At 41.9% G+C, this 27,066-nt stretch overlaps 1 protein-coding gene across 1 annotated transcript in view; it reads left to right on the forward strand.

The window, feature by feature from the left end:
• The first annotated feature begins 1,861 nt into the window (after positions 1–1,861).
• Positions 1,862–27,066, forward strand: part of LOC120540550 (B-cell receptor CD22-like) — a 31,779-nt gene continuing 6,574 nt past the window's right edge. Inside the window, exons 1-6 of the mRNA XM_039771388.1 lie at positions 1,862–2,018; positions 19,562–19,663; positions 22,384–22,746; positions 23,945–24,202; positions 25,447–25,809; positions 26,454–26,678. Of these exons, the coding sequence (XP_039627322.1) occupies positions 1,862–2,018; positions 19,562–19,663; positions 22,384–22,746; positions 23,945–24,202; positions 25,447–25,809; positions 26,454–26,678 (1,468 nt within the window). The remainder of the gene's footprint in view (positions 2,019–19,561; positions 19,664–22,383; positions 22,747–23,944; positions 24,203–25,446; positions 25,810–26,453; positions 26,679–27,066) is intronic.

Here is a 27,066-nt window from a genome sequence, read left to right on the forward strand (position 1 = left end):
ACATCACTGCAAACACCGAGGTCTGTCATGTGGTCCAGCAAGGCCCCCCGTGGGTTTTCCGGTGTGGTAAGCCAGTTCCTTGTGGTTTGTGGTTTTCTTTTCAGGTACTGAGCTTTAGACAGTCAGGTTTGTATTACTTTCATTTTTGACTTGTTTTCAGTTCTTTGGCCTCTTCGGTTCTCATCTTTGCCTCTTTATAAGGCCGCACTTTTCTTTCTGTTTCCTTGTCGAGTACCTGAGAGACTCACAGCTGTGTGTCCTTCATGAAGTTTGTAAAGCGAGTCCTTGGCATTTCACCTGTGAAGCTCTGCCAGCACTCTGAGGCTGCACTTCGTCAAGAATGCTCTGAAAACGGAGCTGAGTTGACGCTCTTTAGTCTGAGCACAGACGGCCGTGTGGGGACCTAACTGAGGCATTGACGATTCTGTCCATAAAAACGACTTCAACAGAATTCTGAAAGCCGAGTAACAAATCGCATTAGAAGACGTGTGACGAGAACAGGCCAGTGAACCTCACTGAGGCTCTCCAAAATAACACCAAAGAATCAGAATTGAGTGCAGACATGTATAAGGAAAGCTTTAGTCAGTAAGTGAGGTGCAGACATGAAGACGAACAAACACGGCCGCGCCAGACCAGCCGTAAATACGACTCACTGGAACACCCGGAGCTAAACAGAGTGTTGACATGAATGTAAATATGCTCTCATTTGTGGACTTTCTATAAATATATGTAAATGACTTTTTGGTGGTGACCAAAGGGTGGCAGTCGTGAGCTAAGATTGTTAATAAAGAGAGACTGAACGCTTCCCGTGTGTTTCATTCCTCCAGAATTATATATATATATATTCGGTCTAGTATTATTACTTTACATGCCAGAACTGCTGTGGCATTAGTTTCTGCTAACAGGTTATGGGCCCAGAGGGTTTCTTTTACTGGCCGAAAGAAACATCGCAACGCGCATGTTCGTGAGAGTTTGTGTGATATACTAGAACCATGAGTAGACGGGTCGCTGAGTCAAGTAGTCGATGGTCTCGGCTAATTTTTGATGGAGATGAAAAGAACTATGAGCTGTGGGAGACAAAATGTTTGGGCCATCTTCGGTTGCAAGGTCTTAAAGATACAATTTTAAAAGAGCCCACAGACGACGAAGACGAGGCCGAGGAGAAAAATGCGGAGGCATATACAGAATCAATCCAGTTCCTCGAAGAAAAGAGTTTATCGCTGGTGATGCGAGAAGCAGCGGACGATCGACGAAAAGCGTTAAAGATTCTGAGAGACTATTATACAGGTAAAGGAAAACCACGTGTAGTTAGCCTGTACACAGAACTGACCTCACTCCGAAAGTTAAGTAACGAAAGTGTGACTGAGTGTCATACGTGCGGAGACGGCCATCACGGCATTAAGAAATGCAGGCGAAACATTGAGCGATGGACTATTAGTAGCAATGGTTTTAAAGGGACTGCCAGAATCATTCAAACCGTTCACAATCCATATTACGCAAAGTGAAGTGACAATTCCTTTAAAACTAAATTACGGAGTTATGAAGACACTGAAAAGATGCGCGCCACAACGTCCAACGACAACGTGATGAAAGCGCGAATGCAACCAAGTGTGAAACCTGCTTCGGTGAGTACGAGAGTACGGATATAGTGTGTTTCAGATGTGGTCTAAAAGGACATAAGGCAAAAGCATGTCAACGCAAACAATGGTGCAGCTGGTGTAAAAACTCCACAAACCGAGACGCAAACTGCAGACGGAAACAGCGACACGACAACGCGAGACGAGTCTCAGAGGAGATGAGCGGCAAGGAATATGCATTTCAAATGAGCGACAGAAGCGCGGGGGTCCAACCAAGACACGACATGAATATGACTGGTCTGATGGTCGATACCGGGGCAACCTCACATATCGTCATGGATATAACAAAGTTTAAGACGTTCGACGATAGTTTCCAAGCCGAGACGCACCGTGTAGAGCTGGCCGATGGCACGAGGTGGCATGGAGTCGCGGAGCACAGAGGTGATGCAGAGCTCTGTTTGATGGACAGCGCCACACCACGACGTTGAGACAGGCGTTGTACATCCCCTCCTACCCGCAGGATATCTTTTCTGTGAAAGCAGCTACTTCCAACGGAGCAACTGTTATCTTTAAGCAAGGAAAAGACATCCTCCAACACAGAGATGGTACAAAATTCATATTCATGAGCATAACAGACTATACTATTTACAAACAGCAAATGATAAATGTGATGATCAATGTAAGGGCTGTCATGACATGGCATGATATTTTAGGGCATTGTAATTAGGATGACATTCAGAAATTACAGGGAGTTGTTAATGGTATGACAATCAAAGGTAAAGCAGACAAATCAGTACTGCACTGTGAGGTGTGTATCCAGGGAGAATGTGTCCAGAGACGTAACAGGGAGCAGATGTAAGAGCCAAAACAGCTCTTGAGTTGGTGCACACCGATCTTGCTGGACCAATAGACCCAGAGTCTAAAGATGGGCACAGATTTGCATTGTCGTTCACTGATGATTTTTCCAGTACGATTTTTGTATACTTTTTGAGAAATAAGAGTGACACAACATCTGCAACAGAAAAATTTCTTGCTGATACTGCCCCATATGGGCACATTAAATGCCTTAGATCAGACAACGGCACAGAATTCACAGGGAAGAATTACCAGGCACTACTCAGCAAAAATAGGATTAGACATGAGACCTCAGCTCCATACTCACCCCATCAGAATGGTACTGCTGAGAGAAATTGGCGGACATTGTTTGACATGACAAGGTTTATGCTGATAGAGGGTGAATTACCAAAAGATTTGTGGACAGATGCAGTACAGACGGCAGCTGTAATAAGAAACAGATGTTTCAACAGGCGTACAGAACAAACACCTTACTTTATGCTGACAGGAAGGCGCCCTGACCTCTCTAGGATGCAAACGTTTGGGTCAGTGTGTTATGCCTATAAACAGGACAAGAGAAAGCTTGATTCAAAATGTGAGAGGGGAATCTTTGTTGGGTACGACAAAAATAGTCCGACTTACATGGTTTACTATCCTGAAAATGGGAAGGTGCAGAAGCACAGGTTAGTAAAATTAATGACTAAGACTATTATAGAGCGGGAAACTCAGACTGACATTGATGATTTGGAAATGTCAAACAGAGTTAGCAAGACCAGGCAAAACACTGGTGTGAGTTCTGGGCACGTCCAGGATCAGCTTCCAGTAGATAGTCCTGAGGCAACAGACCAAACACAGGCAGATGATACTGTTAGGGAGTCCAAGCAATACCTCTCCCGAGTAAGAAAGAGACCTGCTTATTTAAATGATTATGTACTGGGAGAAGAGAGTGATGACCAAGTTCTGTCTAACATTGATTTCTGCTACAGAGTGATGTGTAATGTAACCCTCTCATTCAGGGAAGCTGTTCATTCACCAAACTCAAAGGAGTGGTGCAATGCAATGGATGAAGAAATGCAATCCCTAAAAGATAATGACGCATTTACCCTAACCAGCTTACCTGAGGGCAAGAAGGCAGTGAGGGGTAGATGGGTGTATACAGTTAAGAAAGACGTCGATGGGTCTGACAAATAAATTCAAAGCACGATTTGTGGCCAAGGGATATAGTCAAAAAATGGGAATTGACTACGAGGAGACGTTCTCTCCTACTGTCAATATAACCAGCGTCAGAGTGCTAATGCAGAAAGTAGTACAGGAAAACCTAATCTTACATCAGATGGATGTAAAAACTGCTTATTTACATGCACCAATAGATTGTGAGATCGACATTAAACAGCCAGAGGGTTATGAGGTCAAATGTGGCACAAATAAGAAACTAACTGGTGTATAAATTGAAAAAGTCATTGTATGGACTAAAGCAATCGGGCAGAAATTGGAACAAAATGTTACATGAGTGTCCGACTGAGAACGGGTTTGTGCAGAACCCGGCTGATCATTGTGTTTATACAAAGGAAACAGGAATTGAGAAAGTGATCAGGATTGTGCGGGTGGATGACTTGATTATTGCTGCCAGTGATGAAAACGCACTGAATGTAGTAAAGGAAATGCTCACTGAAAAAATTAAAATGAAAGACATGGGTAAGCTAAAACATTTTCTTGGTATTGATTTTGAGCAAGACAATGGATGTGTGAAAATGTCACAAAAGAGGTATGTGGACAAAATCTTGGAAAGATTTGATATGCAACACTGTAAGCCAAGAATGACACCCTGTGAACAAAAGTTGAGTTACACTGGTGATGCAGAAACGATGCAGGACGTCAGGAAATACAGAGAGGCTGTAGGCAGCCTTATCTACCTCACTACATGTACTACTAAGACCTGATCTCAGTTTTATTGGTAGTAAACTGTCTCAGTACTTTACTCAGCCAACAGAGGAACAGTGGTGTACAGTTACACATGTACTGAGATATTTAAAAGGCACATCTGAGAAAGAACTGTGTTACACGAGATGTGACGATGATAAACTGAGACTGTATGCATACAGTGATGCGGACTGGGCGGCTGATGTGGTCGACAGGCGCAGTACAACTGGTTTTTGTGTGAGTCTTAATGAGAATGGTCCTTTGATTTCGTGGAGAAGCAAAAAGCAACCAACTGTTGCACTGTCTACTTGTGAGGCAGAATATATGGCTTTAGCTGCAACCACACAGGAATGCCTGTACCTAATGCAGCTATTAGAAGGCATTGATGAGCACCAGAATGAACCACCTACAATATATGAGGACAACCAGGGTGCGATTGCACTGACAAAGAATCCTGTGAGCAGGCAAAGATGCAAACATGTGGACATAAAATATCATTTTGTTAGGTCTTCATTGAATGACAAAAAAAATATGTTTGGTCTATTGCCCAACAGAACAAATGGTGGCAGATGTAATGACAAAGCCTGCGACAACATTTAAGTTGATTAAATTTGCCTCATTTATGTTTGGAGATTAAAGGTACACAGAAGATTGTACTTGACGTGAACAGAAGTTAATTTTTCTTTCTGATGATGGTAACGATATGAGAGCAAGTGGGGGTGTTGACATGAATGTAGATATGCTCTCATTTGTGGACTTTGTATAAATATATGTAAATGACTTTTTGGTGGTGACCAAAGGGTGGCAGTCGTGAGCTAAGATTGTTAATAAAGTTTTTTATTTTTTTTGTATGCCTGAGACTGAACGCTTCCCGTGTGTTTCATTCCTCCAGAATTATATAAACTGTATATTCGGTCTAGTATTATTACTTATAACTGCTGTGGCATTAGTTTCTGCTAACACAGAGCAAAATATAAAACAACAAGAACAATAAAAGTACAATACAGCCGTACAAAACGAGCGCAGCGACAGAATCACCAAATACAGAATCAAAAAGAGGGCAGTTGTGAGGAACCTTAAACATGGATGATATTTTCTGCAAAAAAAAAGGAAATGAAAATTAAACTTATAAAATGAAAACAAAAACTCTCCTTTGTCATTTATTTTTAAGACTACAGCTGCAAAAATTAAAAATAAAATGAAAGAACATCATCTGCAGTTTCATACTTGGCCTGAACAGCAGTTAAGTAAAATACAAATAAGCGCTGGCGCCACCTGCTGCTCATTGGATTGTCATTTAAAGTTCTCAACATGCAAATCTATTTATTTTAATTAGTGCGGGTCAATGGGCGGGGCTTTGCACCTTGAGTTCCCACAATTCTTTGTCCTTTGTAGCTGTAGCCATTTTGATCGATAGACTGAGTCCCACCATCAATTCACGTGATTTTGATCTTTTCACCTCCATACTGTGAGCTTCACAAAATCTGAAGACTGGTCACAATTGTAGATTTGGAGTAATTAATGTGCTGTTTAATTACACGATTTAACCTGACAACAATTAGCCTTTGTTACATCATCACTTACATTTATTTACAACAACAGCATTTCTTTCCAGAGCACATTTTCATACAAATAATGGAGCTTAAAGTGCTTTACATGATCAATCAATCAATCAATCAACATTTATTTATATAGCACATATTCATACAAAAAAATGTAGCTCAAAGTGCTTTACAAAATGAATAGAAAAATAGAAGACACAATAAAAAATAAACATAAGTCAACATTAATTAACATAGAATAGGAGTAAGGTCCGATGGCCAGGGTGGACAGAAAAAACAAAAACTCCAAAGGCTGGAGAAAAAAATAAAATCTGTAGGGGTTCAGACCAAGAGACCACCCAGTCCCCTCTGGGCAATCTACCTAACATAAGTGACATGATGAAGAAAAAGAGAAAAAAAGACAAAGTAAGAATTTAAATAAGACAACACTAATTAACATCGAATAAGAGTAAGGTACAATGGCCAGGGAGGACAGAAAAAACAAAAGAAACTCCAAAGGCTGGAGAAAAAAATAAAATCTGCAGGGGTACCAGGCCATGAGACCACCCAGCCCCTCTGGGCATTCTACCTGACATCAATGACCTCAATCAGTCCTCATTGTACTCAGGATTCTCATGGAAGGACTTGATGATGATGGTCACGTGGAATTCTGGCCTTTAATCCATCAATGGAGGGACATCACGGTGCTTTGATCAGATGGTGGTGGCGCAGGTCAACACCACAGAAAACCAGAAAAAGAAGAGAAGAGAGAGTAGGGGTTTGTACGGATTTTGAATATGAATACCATGAATAGTAATGATAATTAATTGAATATACAGAGCATACAGAGGATTAAATTGAAATGAAGTTATGAGAAAGCCATGTTACAGTAATGTGTTTTTAGCAGTTTTTTAAAGAGCTCCACTGTATCACCCTGGTGAATTCCTATTGGCAGGCTGTTCCAGATTTGAGGTGCATAACAGCAGAAAGTTGCCTGCCCGCCTCACCACTTCTTTTAAGTTTAGCTCTTGGAATTCTAAGGAGACCCTCATTTGAAGATCTAAGGTTATGACTTGGAATATAAGATGTCAGACATTCCGATATATAAGATGGAGCAGATTATTAAAGGCTTTATAAACCATTAGCAGGATTTTAAAGTCAATCCTGAATGACACAGGTAACCAGTGTAGTGACATCAAAACTGGAGAGATGTGCTCAGATTTTCTTTTCCTAGTTAGGATTCTAGCAGCTGCATTCTGCACTCGTTGTAACTGATTTATGTCTTTTTTGGGTGGTCCTGAGAGGAGTGCGTTACAGTAATCTAGTCGACTGAAAACAAAAGCGTGAACTAATTTCTCAGCATCTTTCAATGATATAAGAGGTCTAACTTTTGCTGTTTCTTAAGTGAAAAAATGCTGTCCTAGTGGTCTGATGAATATGCGATTTAAAGTTCAGGTCACAGTCAACAGTTACCCCTAATTCCTTACCTCCATTACACTGAAGTGGAAACGGGACACTTCATATTTTTGTAGTATTTTATAATAAATGTATCCCTCTACAGTTTTCAGCACCTACTCCTCCATCCCATTCGCCCGAACTCGATTGACGACTCCATCAGACTCTTTAGTGTTATAACTTTTTTTAAAATCAGGTGATACAGTAGTGATTATTTTATTTACTATGAAGACCTTCCATAATCTGTTATTTTTGTTTAATTCATGCTTCATTTTTCTTTACCATTTATAAAAAAATTTTAAAATTCACCTCACTAAGAAATATATGAATAACAAATATGAACGTATTATCTATCAGTTCATTTCATATTTATACAAACCGGAATCGATTTTCAGACCATTCTAGAAAGTATTGAACATATCATTCTAAAAATGTAAATCCAAGATATGCTTTCATAGGTGCAAAAATATCCTTGAATTGCATTATTTTAGTATCGTATTATCTTTATGTTTGCATGTTTATGTGATCAGAGAATTGTTTCTTTTTTAAATTTTTATTAATTTTATTACAATCCATACAAAGCAATCTAGTTTTTTACAAAAAGAAAAATTGAGTTAAGAACAGATCAATCCCCACCCCAGAGAATTGTTTCTGTGAGAGGACCTCCATCGTGACTGGAATCCCCTTTAATGTCCACAGCTCATCAATCTTAATAGTCTTCTTCTTATTATTACGATATTTAGAGCTGCACACAGTATGTGGAATTGAATTTACAGCAGAATTGTTTAAGAGGTGTCACCAGACGTGAAGCCATTTTCTGTGCACAACAGAGAGGGCCCTGGCCTGTTTATGGCTGTTTTGCTGTTATAATTCACACACATGCAGTACAAGAACGACAAAAAGGTGTGTGGCCTCCAAAAGAGAATAAAACAGGAGGCCGGCCAGACTTCATACTAGCCTGTCCAGGTAAGGCTCACTCCCGGAAAGTTCAAGAACCACAAAAGAACCTCAAGATCTCGACATATGGCTCACCAGAGGGAGAAGGGAAAAGCGCTATATAAATAAGGTGTATTATTATTTATTACTAGCTGTGTAAGCCTGTGCTGTGAAAAGCGTGGGTTCCTCTGGCACTTCAATCAATCAGTCGCTCGCATCGGTTGTGCATTAGAACGTTTAGAAAGTTTCTCTTTCCTCAGCGGTTTTGTTTTGCCGATGTGCTCACCTCGCTTGTGTTTTAGCTGCTAAGTGAGTTTCTCTTTCCTCGGTGGTTTTGAATTCTTTGAGCTTCATGCTGTACTGAACTTCTGGGCCGGACAGACACACACACACACACACACACATAGACACTTAAATATAGAATTAAACTCTGACAGGTAATGAGGCAAGTCCCACAAGAAATGTATAAAAGAGGACACATGTAAACAAATGAATATACAAAAAAAGGCCCAAAAGACAATCCTAAGTAACAACGACCCAAAATCACAATCCAAAAGTAGAATCCAAGAACCAGAAAAAGTTCCAACTAGCAGTCAAAATCAAAGGAAATACAAAGCTTATAATAATACGACTGAAGTTCACCTGAGCGGAATTGAATGAACCTCATTAGACGCACTGCTCCGCCTTCTTTTATGGGTTTGGGGGCGGTCCCTAGCAGTGATGGACGGTGTGGTCCCTCCCCTTGGGGCTCCACCTCCAACACACTGGGAACATAATGACATTCAAAATGACAGTAAATAAATAGTCTCAAAAATAATAAGATACGAAACATTTCTTCAAAAGAATAACTGGACAGGCCAATACTAACAGAAACAAATGAACAATACTAAAAAAATAGTGAAAAAGAAAAAAAAAAAGAAACTTTAATACATGCTGCAGAGGAACCCCATTTATAACATAACATTTCCAAGGCCTCTCACCAAGTTTCTGTTTCGTGTGCTGCTCCATTAGAACAAACAAAGGAAGCTCATAAGGTATCCATGATGCCCTGTGCCAGCAGCCCATGGCATTATCCCTTGGCAGGGCATCCAGTAGACTGTTGACCAAGAATGGACCAGTAGCAAGTGAGAACAAAGTATTTCTGATCAGAAAGAATTAAAGTGCCTGCAGTGCTTCATAAAATCAGTGTCTTCTGAAGAACACATAACAGTTCAAATCATTTCATTATAAGCACAACAGGCAAATAAAACAGTAAATCACTTTCAAGAGAGATCCATTAATAAAATCAGTGTGTTAGAAGCAAAAAAATAAGGAAACATCCGGTCCTCCCAGAAGCACGGATACTGAACCTGAGTGTCACACTGAGTTTTCATTCCCCACCTGGGACCTCGCCTCAGACCCCCAGCAACGTGCCCATGGCCACAGCTGTGCCAAACCCAGCAGAGAGAGCAGCAGCTTCTCTCAGCTTCACACACAGCTCCACAGGTAGGCATCTCTCCAGACATCACCTTCAACTTGCCAGCCTCTGCTGCTACTTCACTTGATGCTCAGTAGTTCCAAACTTCTCGTCTGAGCTGGATCACGTCAGGAAACGACAAAATCCATTAACAATAAACTGCAATAATCCAATCCACCACACTTAATGACTGGTCTCCTGCTCCTGAGCCTTCTCAGCTCACTTACATAGCAAGAGGGAGGACTCAGGAGAAGTGATGTCAGGGTGGCTCCGCCTACTGGGGCTCCACCCACAAAGAACAAGTAGCAGCAGAACATTTTACAGGACAGAAAATAATTCTAGAATTATAAATTAAAACAATGGAAATAACATAAGGACATGAAAAACAACAGGTCCTAATTAACAAAAAGAACAATGTAAGTACAATAGAGATACATTCATGCTGATACATAACAGGCTTCAAATAACTTTAGATTTACTGCTGGTTTTTGACCTGACAATTTCAGTTCTTACCACCAGTGGCATCAGGCAACAAGCAAAGAACATCACTGGAAGAGACGTAGTGAACACAAGAGGGCGCACTCTTACTAGGACAGGTCATTCATTCATTTATTTAGCTATTGTCACAAAAATCAGAGACAAGAGTCATTAAAAGGTTTGGGGCAGCCACCCGTATAATAATCCCTGGCTGCAAACGGGTACACTTATAGCACTGATGTGCACAGAGCAGAGTCCACGATCGAACTTATGAGTTAATTGAATATGGCGTCTTTAAAGGCCAGAAAGGGAAATGACATCATCAAGGGCGGAAGTGGAAGGGTCCTCTTCCATGAGCTCGGAACTGGACGTGATGTCATCAAAAGTGCTGGAACTGGAAGGCTCTTCTTCTATGGGATCTATACTGGAAGTGAGGTCATCCAAGGGGCCAGAACCGGAAGTGACATCATCGGAGCCAGGTGGAATTTCCCATAAACGGTCTGCAGGAAAGTGAAAAAGCGAGTCAGCGCACTCCGCCACCTCCTGGTCTGGTGTGGAATTGCTCTCATTTAGACCCTTAAGCTGCCTCCCATGCGCATGTGTGTGTGACACTATTGGTGTTGCAATCCCACCATCTTTTCCAGTTTCTTCTGGTGCTAATCACACAAACACACATCCACATTTGGGCAAAGTCTTTGAAGAAAAGTAAAAGTGCAGGAGAAAACCAACAAAGATATGAGGAGACTGAAGAGCCCAAGATCTGAGGCCACAGCCTGCACCTAACGGCCCTTCATGAACAGAACTGCTGGTTAGCAACCAATTGAAAAGTGTCACCTCTTACTATTTTTGGTGTCATTGAGCGGAAGTCATGAGAAGTACATCTAAAAATGTCACTTGGCCTTCCTCACAGACGCCTTCTTTAAAGAACGTTGGTCACTTGGAAAGCCTTCAGACTTGGACTGCTGTTTGAGAAGATCTGCACACGTCTGGCGTACGGAATTGTAAAACGTGGACCAGAAGGTAATGTGGATTTTTAAATCTCATTTCTTACAGATGAATGTAATGAACTTCAAATTTTAAATGTTAACCTCATGCTGAAAAAATGAAAAGAATTAAAATGTTAAGTTGTGAAGGACTGGTGTCCCATCCAGCTTTGCACTCGGTGCTTGCTGGGCTCCAGCGATCTGGTGACCCTACTCTGGATAAGCAGGATTGTATGATGGACAGACAGATGGAAAAATGTTAACTTAAAATTTCTTTAATAATCAGAAATGGGGAACTTATTTGAGATCTTCATAGAATTTAGAAACATTAAGAGGAGTCATAACTTACAAAGAAGACAAATCTGGGAGTTATGGTGGCACACTGTTTACCGCTGTGACCTCCCAGGTGTTCTCCTCCTGTTTGTCCCTGTGGACAGAGAACCTCATCCTTCATAGCTGTCGAGTATTAACATGGCTGCTTTCTAAACTCATCTGAGGTTCCTCGTTTTCTGTTTTTATCTCAGGGGTCACCACACAACATGCTCCTCTGGCTGTTTTTGGCTGCTGTTCCCCGTGTAGCTGGTAAGATCAGAAGACCTCCTCTTGATTTTAAAACACCGTTTATTCTTAATGCTGAATGTAATGGCAGACTGTCTGTGGTTTCTGCTCCTCTTGTAGTTGTACACTCGTCACTTTCTATTTTTATAACTGTTGTATTTCTCTACTGTTCTTCTCTTTCTGAGCCCCTCTCAGATATTTGACTGACATCAGGATGCCTCCCAGTTGGTGCCCACTTGTCCAGTGGCCTTATTGAACTGTCCACATGTCTCTGGCCACCAGGACTGTTTTGTCTCCTTCTGGTAGTTTTGAAGTTCACAAATGCAGTTGAGGTTTGTGTGCTCCGCTCAGCTCCTCAGACGGTTTAAACGTCTCTCTGACAGTCGTTTGTCTCCACCAGCGAGCTCTTTGAAATGTTCTGACAGTTTTTCAAGGGTTCAGGCTCAGTAAAGTGCAAAAGGACTTTCTCACACCCAGCAACCATTTCAGAAATTAAAAAGGAAAGTGCGGGCAGGAGGCCAGCTGTGTGTGATGCTGAGCTGACTGGTCAGCCATATTTGTGTTACAAGAGACATGAGACCTCTTCATTTATAGAGCTGATGTTCTTCAAGGTTATCAGCTCCTCAGCTCAGGTGTTTGCACCTGAAGAATCTAAGCGATGGGATCCTAAGGGTTACTCTTGTTGGCAGTTGATGTCTTCCTGGGCTTATCAGACTGTGATCTCCAGCACACGATGAAGGTCCATTTCAGAACATGATGTGTTCTTCCCTGCATATAAAATAAAGTTGACAGTTTTCAAATTTCTACTGGTCTTGCAAATGAGAAGATGGGGAGGCAAACTAAGGACACGCTAAAGGGGTTGTATGTCTATAGTGCCATTAGTGTCACCTCTGTAGATGCAGTAAAGTTCTTCCTTGTTTGTGTTAATCAACTTACATTTGTCAGGCCATGGAGTGGGAAGATGTTGCTGGGGCTGAGGAGGCCTGGTCAACCAATCTTAACATGTGCTCACCACTGGCCTTACTAGCATACGTAGAGTGAAATGGATGAAGATGATGAAAATGATTATAATGGAAGGTAAATGCCCACACAGCACAGAGTAATGATGGGGTGCAGCAGACTGCTCTTTCATAGAGGACCTCAGATGTGTTCAATTCAGGAGACGTTATGATATTCTGTATTGATAACACATCGAGTCGAGGGGTAGATAAAAGAACGGATGACACACAAAACATCCTTCTCTTTTAGCTCAATCTCAGGGGTTCAATTTCCCCTTTTAATGTTGTTTAGAGAATTTAAACTTGTTAGTCTAACACCCCTCACTACCTGGAATCAGTGATCTTGTGATGTCAACGTACTCAATTTAAGGAAAAGAGGACAGAAGTTACACTCACTAATGTAACTTCTAAACAAATCCAAACCCTGTTATGTGATATCATCTACTGTTAAATTCTGCTCTGTACTTGTAATATTTTTATTTTTATACTGTATTGTGTTCTGTTCTCTGTGTTGTATTGTGTTCTATTGACCACCTTCTTTTTGACCCCCCACTGCACACCCAGCCTACCTGGTAAGGGCTCTCTCTTTGAACTGCCTTTCAGAAGGTGTCTTCCATTTTTTCCCTACTAGTGTTTTTTCTTGTCTTCTGGGAGAGTCAAGTCTGGGGGGCCGTCAAGAGGCAGGGCCTGTTAAAGCCCACTGCGGCACTTCTTGTGTGATTTTGGACTACACAAAAATAAATTGTATTGTATTGTATTGTAATGGTGCCATCAGAGACCGATGACGAGTGGAATGTCGATTGCCACATGCAAGTCAGAATTTCAGTGGCCTCTTTGATAATAAGGACCCAATAAACCCATAAACATCTTCAGATGTGACATTTAGGAAGTGCACCTAAATACGTTTACAAGATTGATTTGTCTGGATTGATTATGCTGTCATTTATAAGATCTTCAGTGCCTGAGCTTCTTTCTCTCAGAGAGCATTTCTGTGACTTTGAGTCTGTGAGCTTCTATTTGTGAGTTTGTGGTCTTACTGGCAGCTCAGATTTGCAGTGATGTGGTCAGGCCAGCTCCTGCTGTAGTCACCATGGATGATGAGCTCTTCATCTAACATGCTTCATTCTTCCTGTTCAGTTTTACAAACTTCAAAAGTCATAAAGTCTAAATATATGCCCTTCACACATATACAGCATTTCCTGTTGACATGAACACCACTTATTAGATACAAAGTGCTAACACCACACAGACTTCAACTCTGACGAGTGGACACCACCATTGAGCTCAGAGCAGCACATCCAGACCTGTAATGGCACTTTGCCTTTGTCCAGTTGCTGTCATTCCTGTCATGTCAGGGCCAATTATTATTAGAATTAGAATTAGAATTAGAACAATCTAGACGAGAACAGGCCATTCAGCCCAACAAAGCTCGCCAGTCCTATCCACTTGCTTCCTCCAAGAAAACATCAAGTCGAGTTTTGAAAGTCCCTAACGTCTTACTGTCTACCACACTACTTGGTAACTTATTCCAAGTGTCTATCGTTCTTTGTGTAAAGAAAAACTTCCTAATGTTTGTGCGAAATTTACCCTTAACAAGTTTCCAACTGTGTCCCGTGTTCTTGATGAGCTCATTTTAAAATACAAGTCTCGATCCACTGTACTAATTCCCTTCATAATTTTAAACACTTCAATCATGTCACCTCTTAATCTTCTTTTGCTTAAACTGTAAAGGCTCAGCTCTTTTAATCTTTCCTCATAATTCAACCCCTGTAGACCTGGAATCAGCCTAGTCGCTCTTCTCTGGACCTTTTCTAGTGCTGCTATGTCCTTTTGTAGCCTGGAGACCAAAACTGCACACAGTACTCAAGATGAGGCCTCACCAGTGCATTATAAAGGTTGAGCATAACCTCCTTGGACTTGTACTCCACAGATCGTGCTATATAACCTAACATTCTGTTAGCCTTCTTAATGGCTTCTGAACACTGTTTGGAAGTTGATAGCTTGGAGTCCACTATGACTCCTAAATCCTTCTCATAAGGTGTACTCTCGATTTTTCGACCGCCCATTGTGTATTCAAACCTAATATTTTTACTTCCTATGTGTAATACTTTACATTTACTGACATTAAATTTCATCTGCCACAAATCTGCCCAAGCCTGTATGCTATCCAAGTCCTTCTGTAATGATATAACGGATTCCAAATTATCTGCTAATCCACCTATCTTGGTATCATCTGCAAACTTAACCAGCTTGTTACTTATATTCCTATCTAAATCATTTATATATATTAAAAATAGCAGCGGCCCTAGCACTGACCCCTGTGGAACACCACTCTTAACATCAGCCAGTTCTGATGAGGTTCCTCGCACCATCACCCTCTGCTTCCTGTGTCTGAGCCAATTCTGCACCCATCTAAAAACATCACCCTGAATTCCCACTTCTTTTAACTTGATGCCCAACCTCTCATGTGGCACCTTATCAAATGCTTTCTGAAAGTCCAGATAAATAATATCATAAGCTCCACTTTGATCGTATCCTTTTGTTGCCTCCTCATAGAATTCCAACATGTTAGTAAAACACGACCTCCCCTTCTGAACCCATGCTGACTGTTCAGAATAACTCCTGTCCTTGTCATGTGTTGCTCAATCTTATCCTTAATAATTCCTTCCATTAATTTTCCTGTGATGCTTGTTAAGCTTACTGGCCTATAGTTGCTTGGATCTGCCCTGTCACCCTTTTTATATAATGGGATGATATTTGCCATTTTCCAGTCCTTTGGAATCTCTCCAGTGCACAGTGACTTCCTAAAAATATGTGTCAAGGGTTTATATATGTACTCACTAGCCTCCTTAAGAACACGAGGATAAATATTATCTGGGCCTGGTGATTTGTTTGATTTCATCTTATTTAATCTGAGCAGCACTTCTCCCTCTACAATTTCCAAATCCCTCAGTACCTCCTTAGTAGTTGTGTTTACCTCTGGCAGGTTATCCACTTGCTCACTTGTAAACACCTCAGAAAAATGTAAGTTTAGGGCATCTGCTATTTCATTGTCTGTATCTTTTAATTCCCTTTACTATTCCTGATGAACTTGACCTCCTCCTTAACTGTTCTTTTACTACTAAAATACTGAAAGAATCTCTTGGGGTCTTCTTTGCCTTATCTGCTATATTCCTCTCCAACTGTCTTTTAGCCTCTCTGATATCCTTCTTAATGGTTGCCCTCATGTTCTCATACGCTCACGGTTCTCTTTGCAGTCATTAGTCTTATATGCCTTATACAGCAGTTTTTCCTTTGCAACTTCTTTTTAAATCTTTATTAATCCATCGTGGAGATTTTTTAGTTTCCTATTACTTCCAAATTTAGGTATGTATCTGTCCTGCATTACATGTAAAACATTTTAAACCTGTTCCACTGCTCCTCGACTGTCTCCACATTTAAAAGCTTATCCCAGTCTATCCTACTTAGACTTTGTCGCATCTGCTCAAAATTAGCCCTACTAAAGTTCAACTTAACAATTTTAGTCTTTGCATCTGTACTCTTACAAAATACTGAGAATTGTATTACATTATGGTCACTTGACCCTAGTGGTTCAATCACCTCTACACCCTCAATTCTATCCTGATTATTACAGAATACTAAATCCAGATAGGCTTCACCCCTTGTTGGTGCTTTAACATGCTGTGTTAAAAACAGTCGCTGATTACTTCTAAAACTCCTGCTCTTGTGCTCCTCCATCTGTAAGGTTATCCCAGTTAATATTTGGATAATTAAAGTCCCCATGACTATAATATCCCCTGTAAACTTGCCTTTTGATATTACTAAAAGATGTGTGTTGAAATTACTGTCTGAATTGGGTGGTCTATAACACACTCCTAAAATGAGACCTTTTTCCCTAATATTTTCCAGGCGAAGCCACATGTCCTCACTAAGATGGGGCTCATCATCCAACTGAAGATGACTTACATTTAATTCCTGTTTGGCATAAACAGCAACCCCACCTCCTTTTCTGTTCTGTCTATCCTTCCTAAAAATGTGTATCCCTCTATGTTACACTCATCCCCATCTTTGTTATTTAGCCAGGTTTCCGTTATTGCTATAATATCATAATTGTGCTCTGCTACATACAACTCCAACTCACTTACCTTATTTTTGATACTTCTAGCATTAAGGCAAGCTATTTTTAATGTGTTAATCCTTCTATCTTTACGTGTTTGCTTAAAATTTACATTACTATGCATTTTTATTTCTACACCATTGTTTGTTCTTCCATGTATAGATCTAAATCTGGCCTGTCCTAAACTCCCTGCCCCCATTCCCTAGTTTAAACAATCCTCGACTAGCCTACACATACGCCTCCCCAATACATTGGTGCCCCTCCGGTTCAGATGTAACCCGTCCGGGGAACAGGTCCCATCTGTTCCAAAAGGAGTCCCAATGCCCCATAAACCTATACCCTTCTACCCTGCACCAAGATTTGAGCCACGCGCGTTAAGCCTTCTAATCTCCTCAATCTTACCTGGACTGGCGTGGCACAGGCAGAACTTCGGAGAAGACTACCTTGTCAGTTCTGCTCCTCAGCTTGGTACCTAACTCTTTGAATTTGGATCGCAGAACTGACAGACTACCCTTATGTATGTCATTTGTTCCAACGTGGACAATGACAACTGGATCCACCCGCTCTGGCCAAGAGCCTATCCACCCTTCCAGGAGGTCTCCCACCTGTGCTCCCGGAAGGCAACACACCGTCTGAGACTCTCTCTCTCTGGAGCACACCTGCGCTTCAATCCCCCTAATGATTGAGTCCCCAACTATCACTACCTCTCTCTTTTTGGGAACTGGTTTTGAGGTGGCCCGTTGGGGCTCCTCAACCCTGCCTACCACCTCAGAATTATCAGAGTCACCGTCCAGCTCCGCCAGGACATGATAACGTTAGACACTTCTAATTCTGGGGTTGATGCCCCCGGACAGTGTGCACCCTTTACCTTACGCCTTGCGACCGTGATCCCACCTATTCCTACCTGTCTGGTCTGGAATCTCCTCCGCCACCTTAGGGGTGCACACTATCTCTCTAAAGGACACCTGGGCCAAGTCCGCCAATTCTCTATTACAACGCAGGTCAGCCAACTCCTCCTCCAGTTCAGCGACCCTGAGCTCGAGGTGCTGGATCAGCTGGCATCTCTTGCAGATGTAGCCCTCATAGACAACTGGCTCTTCCAAACCATCATCTAAAAGTCCAACATCCAACAGGACTTGCATTGCACTGGCCTCATTATTAAAATTTGATTTGGGATTACTAAGCTGCCTTAACTATATATTTTTTTTTTCTTAAAATTAAATTTCTTCTTCTTTCAGCTGCTCCTTAACTTAAATGGTAACACTAAGATCTGCTACAGATATTTTACACCTTTTCCCCTTAAGCTCCTGTACTGTTCTCCCTCTCAGCTGCCTGCTGTTTGCCTTTCTATGAGGTTAACTTTACTTTTCTCTGTCTCTTCTAGCTTTGCGCTCTTCTTACTTATAAGCTCTTCACTCGCACTGTTTGTATTCCCCCGTATTATGAACCAATACGCTGTCGCCCACTTAACTGTTCTGCCTCTGGACGCTAAGGACTGTTTAATCTAAAATAAACAAATAAATAAAACTTTACTACCTTATTTGCTCCTACTGCTCCTTGTGCCTGATCGGTGTCTTAACGCAGGCCGCTTACCTGCGCACTACTGAGTTTCCACCTTTTACTGCTTTGAAGTCAGCCGCGGCCTTTTTTTCTTTTCCTTTAAACTAAGGAATCGCTGTTACGACGACGCGGTTATTTATTTACAAATGCCGATATCAGTTACTGCTGCTTTCTACCCTGCCGCCTCGATGCTAATTCAAATACAGATAACAAGAAAAGAACAAGTACAAATAACTTTTCCAAGCGCACTTCCAAACACCCAGCTACTTTTGCTCTTGTGCGGCGAAAAAAGCAAAAAACCCTTCTAAAGGGAAAAAAGCTTTAAAATTCCCACACGGTTCCTTAGAGGCAACCAAAACCCAAGTTTTTAAGAGCAAAATGTATTTTTTTAATGTAAATCTCACACCACAGAACAAACCAACACTCTCAACAGACTCTAGCGTTTGCAAAGCACACGTCAGCACAAAGCACACGTGACTCTCAGCTCTGAGCACCCTTGCCAAGGGTTAGCACTCACAGAACTTAACTACAGAACAATAATAATAATAATATTATTAAATATTATTATTATTATATCATATTGAAAAAAGATGATTCGCTGTGGTTACCCCTAACGGGAGCAGCTGAAAGAAGATGAAGATTATTATTATAGCAGAAAGTGTCGTCCTCCACTCTGACTTGTGCTCTTTGTGTGTCCCTCAGTTTTCCTCTTTGATGCTGGAGTGTCCACAGCGTCACCAGACTCCATTTCATTTATAGTTTGTCTTTGTCCTCAGGTCATAACACCACTCAGAGTTCCAGTTATGGGGTCTCTCCTCAGTAACAGGAGGTCATTAGGAGAGCTCAAGCTGTTTGCTTACATTGAGCTTTAATAGAAGGTGCTGCCATTTTCTAATGGACTCCTGCATGCGCCAAGTCTGACTTGTTTAGTAATACAGGTAGACGCTGGCCTGTGCGTCTTACGACCATTCGAATTATGACCGCTACGGCGTCTCACTGGTAAATGACAGTGTTCACCACGCCAGCTCCGTATGCCAAGACTCATTCATCTCGATCTCAGTTTATTACCTGCAGATATTTCAACGACATTCAGTTACATTTCTCAGTTACATTCAACTAAGTTCAGTTACATTTGTCTTACAATTACAGGAAAAGAGTCAATTGAGATCAACACAGAAATGCAGGAGTTCAATGAGTATGAGGGAGGAAAGGAAGTGAATGCCATGGCCTGTGACTTTCAGTTATTCCATTGTAACGGGTGATCACTACACGCGCTGGGCTGCTGTGCTGTGGCTTTGAATCCCGTTAACCTCCACAGCTTCTGAGTTGTGACTCACGATGTGCCGCCATGAAGGGGTCATGAAACCCCACTGAACTCCTTTATCTGTTAATGTGTATTATTAACAGGCTGAAATATTAAAACAGAAAGCATACGAGCGCTCAGACTCTGCCAGCACAAGTCCTCCGCTCACAGTTAACACAATGAACACCACGAGAGGCGCACGCTGATGAAGTAACACAACACGACACAGAAAGGATTTGAGATGTCAAAGGTTAGGCACCCATGTGATCAACAGTAATGACAACACAAACTAATTTACAAAAAACAATGATAGAAAATCTACACCGTGTGCTAAGAATGAGGATTTAAAAGGGACCTAAAACAATCAATATGACTTAAGGGACTTTATTACTCAGGACTGTACATACAAGGTGTGATCAAACAATACAGTGAGTGTTTAAATAAAAAATAACATTATTACAGTAAAAGACACACTGCCAATAATCCCCATGCTTTGTACTCACTTATCTCGTCGTTCTTGTCCCTTTCTGACGCCATTCTGGATGTCCTCTTCTGTGAATGTCAGAAATTACTGCACCAGAAGTAATGTTTGAAACAGAGTCTTGTCACGATGGAGGATGATAGCGTTCACCCATTTCTCACATCATTTCCTAAACACTCCAATAAGCTTTTATAATATTTAGAATTCACCTTAGTGTTCCTGGGTACAAACTCATCTTCTACAATTCCATCAAGGCCATAAAACACCATCATCATCATCACCTTGATGTTGGATCTTGATTGACGTGCAGGACATCCAGGCAGACACGACAGCAGAGCTAAAGACACACATGAAAGAGGACTTAAACAATAAGATAAGCGGGTTCAAAGCGAGGGGGAGTATTTTGAGGAGGATTGATTTCAATGCGTCTTTTACTGTCATTTTTACGTTTTATTTAAACATTCACCATATTGTTTGATCACCCCTCGTACGCTCAGCTTTGAATCCACACACCAGTCCGTCTTATGTCCCGATTGACTTACGTCAGGTCTGTCAGAACCCAACGTGGTCTTAAGTTGACAGCTACCTGTAGTTGATGTCAGGTATGACAATCGCAGTTTGGTGAGCAGATCAACAAGAGGGTCTTGAGGGCCTGTTGGGGTCTAGCAGGATGTCGCTGTCAAGTTTGGATTGAACAGAATGGCAGTCCATTCAGACAGACTTTAATTTGGAGTGTGGCTGTGGTGTCTGACCATTTCAGTTACGAATTGAAGAAGAGGATTGTAAATGAAGTTACTGGCGCCTGACGTTCAGAAAAACCAAATCACCAACCAGAGACACGAGTCAAACCTAAAGGAAGCCAAAAGCTGACACGTTTCCTTAATTCGACTTTTCTTATGGATCGTCTCCTTCAGAGGTCTCACACTTTGGATGGCCTTGAGTTTCTATCAATCATTAGTCGTCTAAAGGCTGGCTTCATGTTTCAAGCGTTATATGCAGAATCTGATTTTATAAGTGTTATGTTTATGGCTGCAGCACATTTTTCATATTTCTAATAACTTCATGTTTGATGGGTCTGTTATTTGTAGTGTGTTTTGAATGCTCTATCACAGTCTGTAAAACCATCTGAAATCGCAAAAATTAAAATTGAATCAAATTGCAGTTACAGTCAAAGTAACGGACAAAAGAAAAATTAACAAACCTTTGAAATTCCTCTAAGCTCACTAAACTTTATTATAAAGTTAAAAAGAGAGAAACCTGCCAGAACTGTCCAGTCTCTCACCTGCACACTGTGGACACCTGCAGAAAAGTGGGGACACCAACCAAGTCCTCCTGTTTAATGACAGCAATGAAAAGAACAATCACACCTCTCGTTCAACACAACAACATTCATCTCTCATAAGGATCATGAGTGGAGCTCCATCTGTTGGATCACTCTTAGTGCAAATGGGCAGGCGGGCCTCTTACACTGCACAGACCAGAAGGGGCGGGGCTAAGTGTCATCACTGGGGGGTTTCTCAGCGCCGCGGCGAGAGAAGGAGACGTGAATGCCAGCGACAGCACCCCCTCTCGCCCCACCAGGTCATCACAAACCTCAGTCGAGCCTATGAGGAGATCCTCCGACATGTACGTGTGACCACACACTCCCTCACACACACTCAGACGCCAGCTCACCTCATGAAACTGATACACTGAGATGAACTTCATGGCCGGTCCTCCTTCATCTTCAACCTGAAAGAACAGAAAACAAAATGGCCAGCAGTAACAGAATTAATAAAACTGTAAATCAAGTGATTATGGAACATGACGGGGTGATGATGTTTGACAAATGGAATAGGAAAACAATTAGAAGTTTGGTGTTCTGGGCTTTGGGCAGAAAAAGTGAAAAGTACAAAAGACCACCATGAGCCCCCATGAAAAGGTGAAAGGAGGAGTGGAGCTGAATATGAGAACAATGAAGGTGAACACAATGGAGGGAGGAAAGAGAAACGTCAGACTGGGGAGACTCAGCAGTAAAGTCAGGGCTGTCAGCCGCCTGTCGTGAGCCATTTTGTATCTTTAGTTTTTATGGTTGTGAATGTTATTAAGGTTGATGAAGAAGAGCAGAGGCGTCTTCATCTCAGTCTTATCATTGTGAACTGAACTCAAAATGGCAGACTTTAATTTTGTACACTTTGTGCTTTACAGATTTGAGTGACTGGGGAGTCGAATACAAACCAAAGATGATCTGCGCATTTGATGGGTCAACTGTGAGGATTAACTGCACATACAAACATCCAGCAGATGTTACTGTTAACAAGAAAATGTGGCTGTTTGGTCCTAAGGAAAATGAGACATCTAACAATCAAGTAATAGCAGAGTATCTTAAAAATGGGCAGGGAGTACCCGACAGTCACAGTCACCGAGTTCAGTTCTTGGGGAACAAAAACACAAAGAAATGTGACATAAAGATCAGCAATGTGAGCCGAGAGGACAGCGAATACTACAAGTTTAGATTTGAGGGAACAAAAATATGGACACAAATACCAGGACTCCACGTGACAGTCACAGGTGAGGAATGTGTGTGTGGATTTCACTTCACAGCTGACAGCCCAAAGACGCTGGCCCAGAATTCAGGCCTGGTGTCCGTGTGGACCTTCTCCATTTTCTGGACCCCTTTGTGTTCTTTTCTCTAATTTTTTGCCCCCAGCCCAGCATGTCAGGTTCATCGTTGACTCTAAACTGGCCTGGCGTGAGTGAGTGTGACCAGTGGCTGAGTGTGTCCTCAGGTGGACGTCTGCCCACTGCAGGCTTGTTACTTGTGTTGCACTTCATTCTTCTTGATAGACTTTGCACTAAACATGTTTAGCAGATTATTTCATTGTTTTACTTCCAGTTGTTTCCATTTGCCGTTGTAATCATATAAATGTCATTAAATTCTTTGTTCAGTGTATCTCCATTAACGAGGACCACTGGTGGCGTTTCTTGACACTTTTGTCCCCTTGCTAGTGATGGACGCTGACTGGACACTCAGTCTATAAATGGCACCCTCATGATGGACGTTGTAGCTGATTTCCCCCAAACCCTTCACGTTGACTGTAGAATTTCATTAATTGTGATGTCATGACGGTCACTTCTACTGGTCTGTCCCACTCATGGGGGGCTCACAGTCCGCGGGCCTCGTGTTGATTAGAATTTCTGTTTTATTTTTCCTTTTCTGTCCACAGACACACACGGCAGAGTCACTGCAGTGAGTTAAGACGTAACCAATGATAAGAAAACGCATGTAAATAAAATGACACCAGGGAGGGGACTGAATGGCTTTTTTGTTTCTTCATTTTCTGAAGGGTCTGATTCTCTTATCTCTTTGAATTCTCTTTTAGTTTCAGATACTTGATAATTAAAATGGCTGACCTGATTTTCAGAATATCAGCGTCTGGCACTCCTGCTTGTCTTTAGTTGTGTCTGTCCTTCCATTTTCTACGACTGCTTTGTCTTTGGTGGAGGCAGGCAGCCCATCACAGCACTGAGGTCTGAACAAGACAGGCGTCCATCGAAGGCCGAGTCCTCCATCGAACATTTAGTGTCGAGGAAAGGAGAACACAACAGGGACATCAAACTGAGGCCTGGCTGCTGTGTGGCAGACCACCGAGTCACCTTCTCTGTAACCCACCTCAGGGGACATGTGACAAAAGCACCAATCCTGACATGTCAAGAACTGGCAGCTCCATTTCTCACTAATCTGTTGCTTTGTCCTTCTTTATTTTAGATGCCCCCATGAATACAGAAATCACAGGACATCCCACCAATTGCATAGTGAAAGGGACATCAGTGACTTTAAACTGCAGAGCCTCTGCAAACCCACCCAGCAGCTACACCTGGGTCAAGGAGAACAGCGGCCATGTTGGATCAGGAGAACAACTAAACATCAGAAATTTCAACGAGAGTCACACCGGGTCTTATCACTGTGAAGCCACCAACATCCTTGGGAAGGCAAAGTCATCAGCTGTCACTCTGACTGTTTATGGTGAGTTTCTCGTTTTTTCTTTCCTGAAGTGAATTCTCATTGCCGACACTGCCGGGCCTTTACTTTCCTCACAAGCGTCCGACTCGTTTTTTGTGATTTTAATTCCGCCATATAATTTGGATTCTAATAAATGATTTTAACAGAAGAGATGCAGGTGCAAATCCCAGAATGCCCTACACAGAGAGACCCCTTCACTGACCGACACATCCACGTCAGGTTTTGTGTATTTTAGGCTAAAAACCTTCCATCGGCCACAGAGCAGCGTTGAGGTGTCATAAGAGGAGTCCTACATGTGAGCAGGGCAGTCAAAGTCGCCTCCTGAAGACGGAGTGGAGCAGCACACGTGATAACAGAAGACGAGATTGAACATTTGACATCACGTTACATCCACCCAGAGGATGGTGGGTTTAGAAATCACACAGGCGTGGTGGTCTGGTGGACAGACAGAGAGGCTCTGGTCGTGACGGCTGGCACTGCAGCAGAATATCAAAGGAAAATTAAAAAAGATAATAATAAGTGGATTGGCTCTTATCTACTGTATTCAAAACGCTAAGGTCTGTGTGTCCAGATTCTCAGAGCAATCTGATTGGTGTGTTTGGGCTTTGATGTGATTGGTCAGTTTGACTTGGTGATGCGATGGATGAGGAAGTGAGACACACGAGGAGGAGTAAAGACGTGTGAGCCACGCAGAGAGAGTCGACTTCAAAGACAGTGAGTAAGAAAACGGACAGGAGGCGCGAAAGGCGAGTCGAAAATAATGAAAGAGTACGAGACGCAGGCCTTATGGGACACACTTGAGAAGAGGAGCGTCGGTGAAGAGACGTTTACAAAGGAAAGGCACTGGAGAGACGCGTAGGGCAACAGAGAGCAAATATTTTAAAATGATTCTGTTATCTGTCTGTAACAGGCACCTGGGCTCATTATACTTGAGTAACTTTTGAGTTTTACTGACGTCAGTTAATGAATTTACAATAAAAAAACAAAACCCTTATGAAAAACAACAGATGAGGTAAACACAATTAAGAGACGAGGAACGAAAGAGAAACATCTGACTGACATTTAGGCGTTAGAACAGCGGAGAATTTGTGTGAATTAAACTGTAAGTTGGACACTGCGTGAGACGTCACAGCGGTGACAGCGTTTTTATGTTTGTGAGTGTTCTTACGTTACTGAAGCTGTCAAGTCATTGGGGATTGTCGTAAAAATCACAGAATTCACATTTTATACACTTTGGTGTTTTACAGATCTGAGTGAATGGGGAGCCACTTATGAGCCGATGACGATCTGCGCACTTGAGGGATCAACTGTGACGATCAGCTGTAAATACAAACATCCAGCATGTGTTACTATTGAAAATGAAATATGGCTGTGTGGCCCAAAACAAAATGAGACAGTTAACGGTGAAGAAATAACTGTGTATCATACAAAAGAGAGCAACGTGAACAGACGTCACAGACAGCGAGTTCAGTTCTTAGGGAACAAAAACACAAAGACGTGTGACATGAAGATCAGCAACCTGAGCAGGGAGGACAGCGGATACTACAAGTTTAGATTTGAGGGGACACAAATATGGACACAAATACCAGGAGTCCACGTGACAGTCACAGGTGAGGAATGTGTGAGAGATTTGTACTTAATGTGCCCTCGTGGTCAAAAGAACCAAAATGCTGAAATGGAGTCTTCATCTACTGGCTTTATGGAGTTTCTGAATGTTTTATGTTTTTATTTTTAGTATCTACAAGTTTTTTAAATCTTGTTATTTGAGATTTGAGAGTGCTGGTGATTGTGAGGTGCGTCCTGTGATGGACCAGTGCTTGATATTGACTGTGTTTCTGATGGAATATGTTTAGTAATTCAGTTGATCTTCCATCATTTATTATCTCTACTGGTTTCCCTTTTGCTGTTGTGATCCTCTTCATTTTCTTGTCTTTATGAGTCCAGTGCAGTCCCGTTAATGATGGCCTCTGGTAGATTTGGTTGATGTTTGTCCCCTTTTCCTACTAATGGTCTCTGACCCACACTCAGTATGTGAAAGGCTCTGGCAGGACAGGTTTCTTCTCAGGTGATTTCTCCTCAGTCCGTCATGTCGACTGTAGAACATTTACATTTACTGAGGTGTCATTCAGTTGCTTTTCTCTCCATGGACACTGAGCACTCATCATTATCATCAGACAGATGACAATGAAATGTCTGCTAATAAGAACACATGAGGACAGACACTGAATGATTTCCTTTTTCTAATTTTCTGAAGGTCTGATAGTTGAAGCAACAATGGAGGAGATCAAAGAAAGAGACCCGGTGACCCTGAGGTGCCGAACGACTTGCAGTCTCGAAAACAGCACCATCTCCTGGTTCAGAAATGGCCAACAGTTAAATGGAACCTCAGAGACGCTTGAAATCCAGAGAGACGACCTGAGTAGTTACTCCTGCCGGACCGGAAACATCAGGTCCCCCGAATTCAACCTGAGCACCCTGAGTGAGTCTGACTTTGTGATTTCTGTTGTTTTTAGTGTCATTGTGGTGTGCGGAGTGAGAGCTCAGTCAGGGCTGAAGTGACACACTGTGAGAATCTCTGACGTCAAGGGATGTGAAGGCCTGAAATAAATGAAGAAAGAGAAATACAAAGCATACAATGTGATGACATTCAGGCCACTTCATGTCACAGGACTGAGTTTTGCACTAAAGATATTAAGTGTTAGAATCTGAATTTTTCACACATCATATCTTGCAGTTGTAATAAGTGGCTGGCTGTCTAGCTGGACTGTTATGGCTCATGGATGGAGCTTAGCGATTAACTGATGAATTATATTTCAATTTTGTTTAAAATGTATAAATCATATCTCTTTGTGCGTAACTTTCAGGTA

Source organism: Polypterus senegalus, chromosome 12 (assembly GCF_016835505.1).
Source record: "Polypterus senegalus isolate Bchr_013 chromosome 12, ASM1683550v1, whole genome shotgun sequence".
Taxonomy (NCBI): domain Eukaryota; kingdom Metazoa; phylum Chordata; class Cladistia; order Polypteriformes; family Polypteridae; genus Polypterus; species Polypterus senegalus.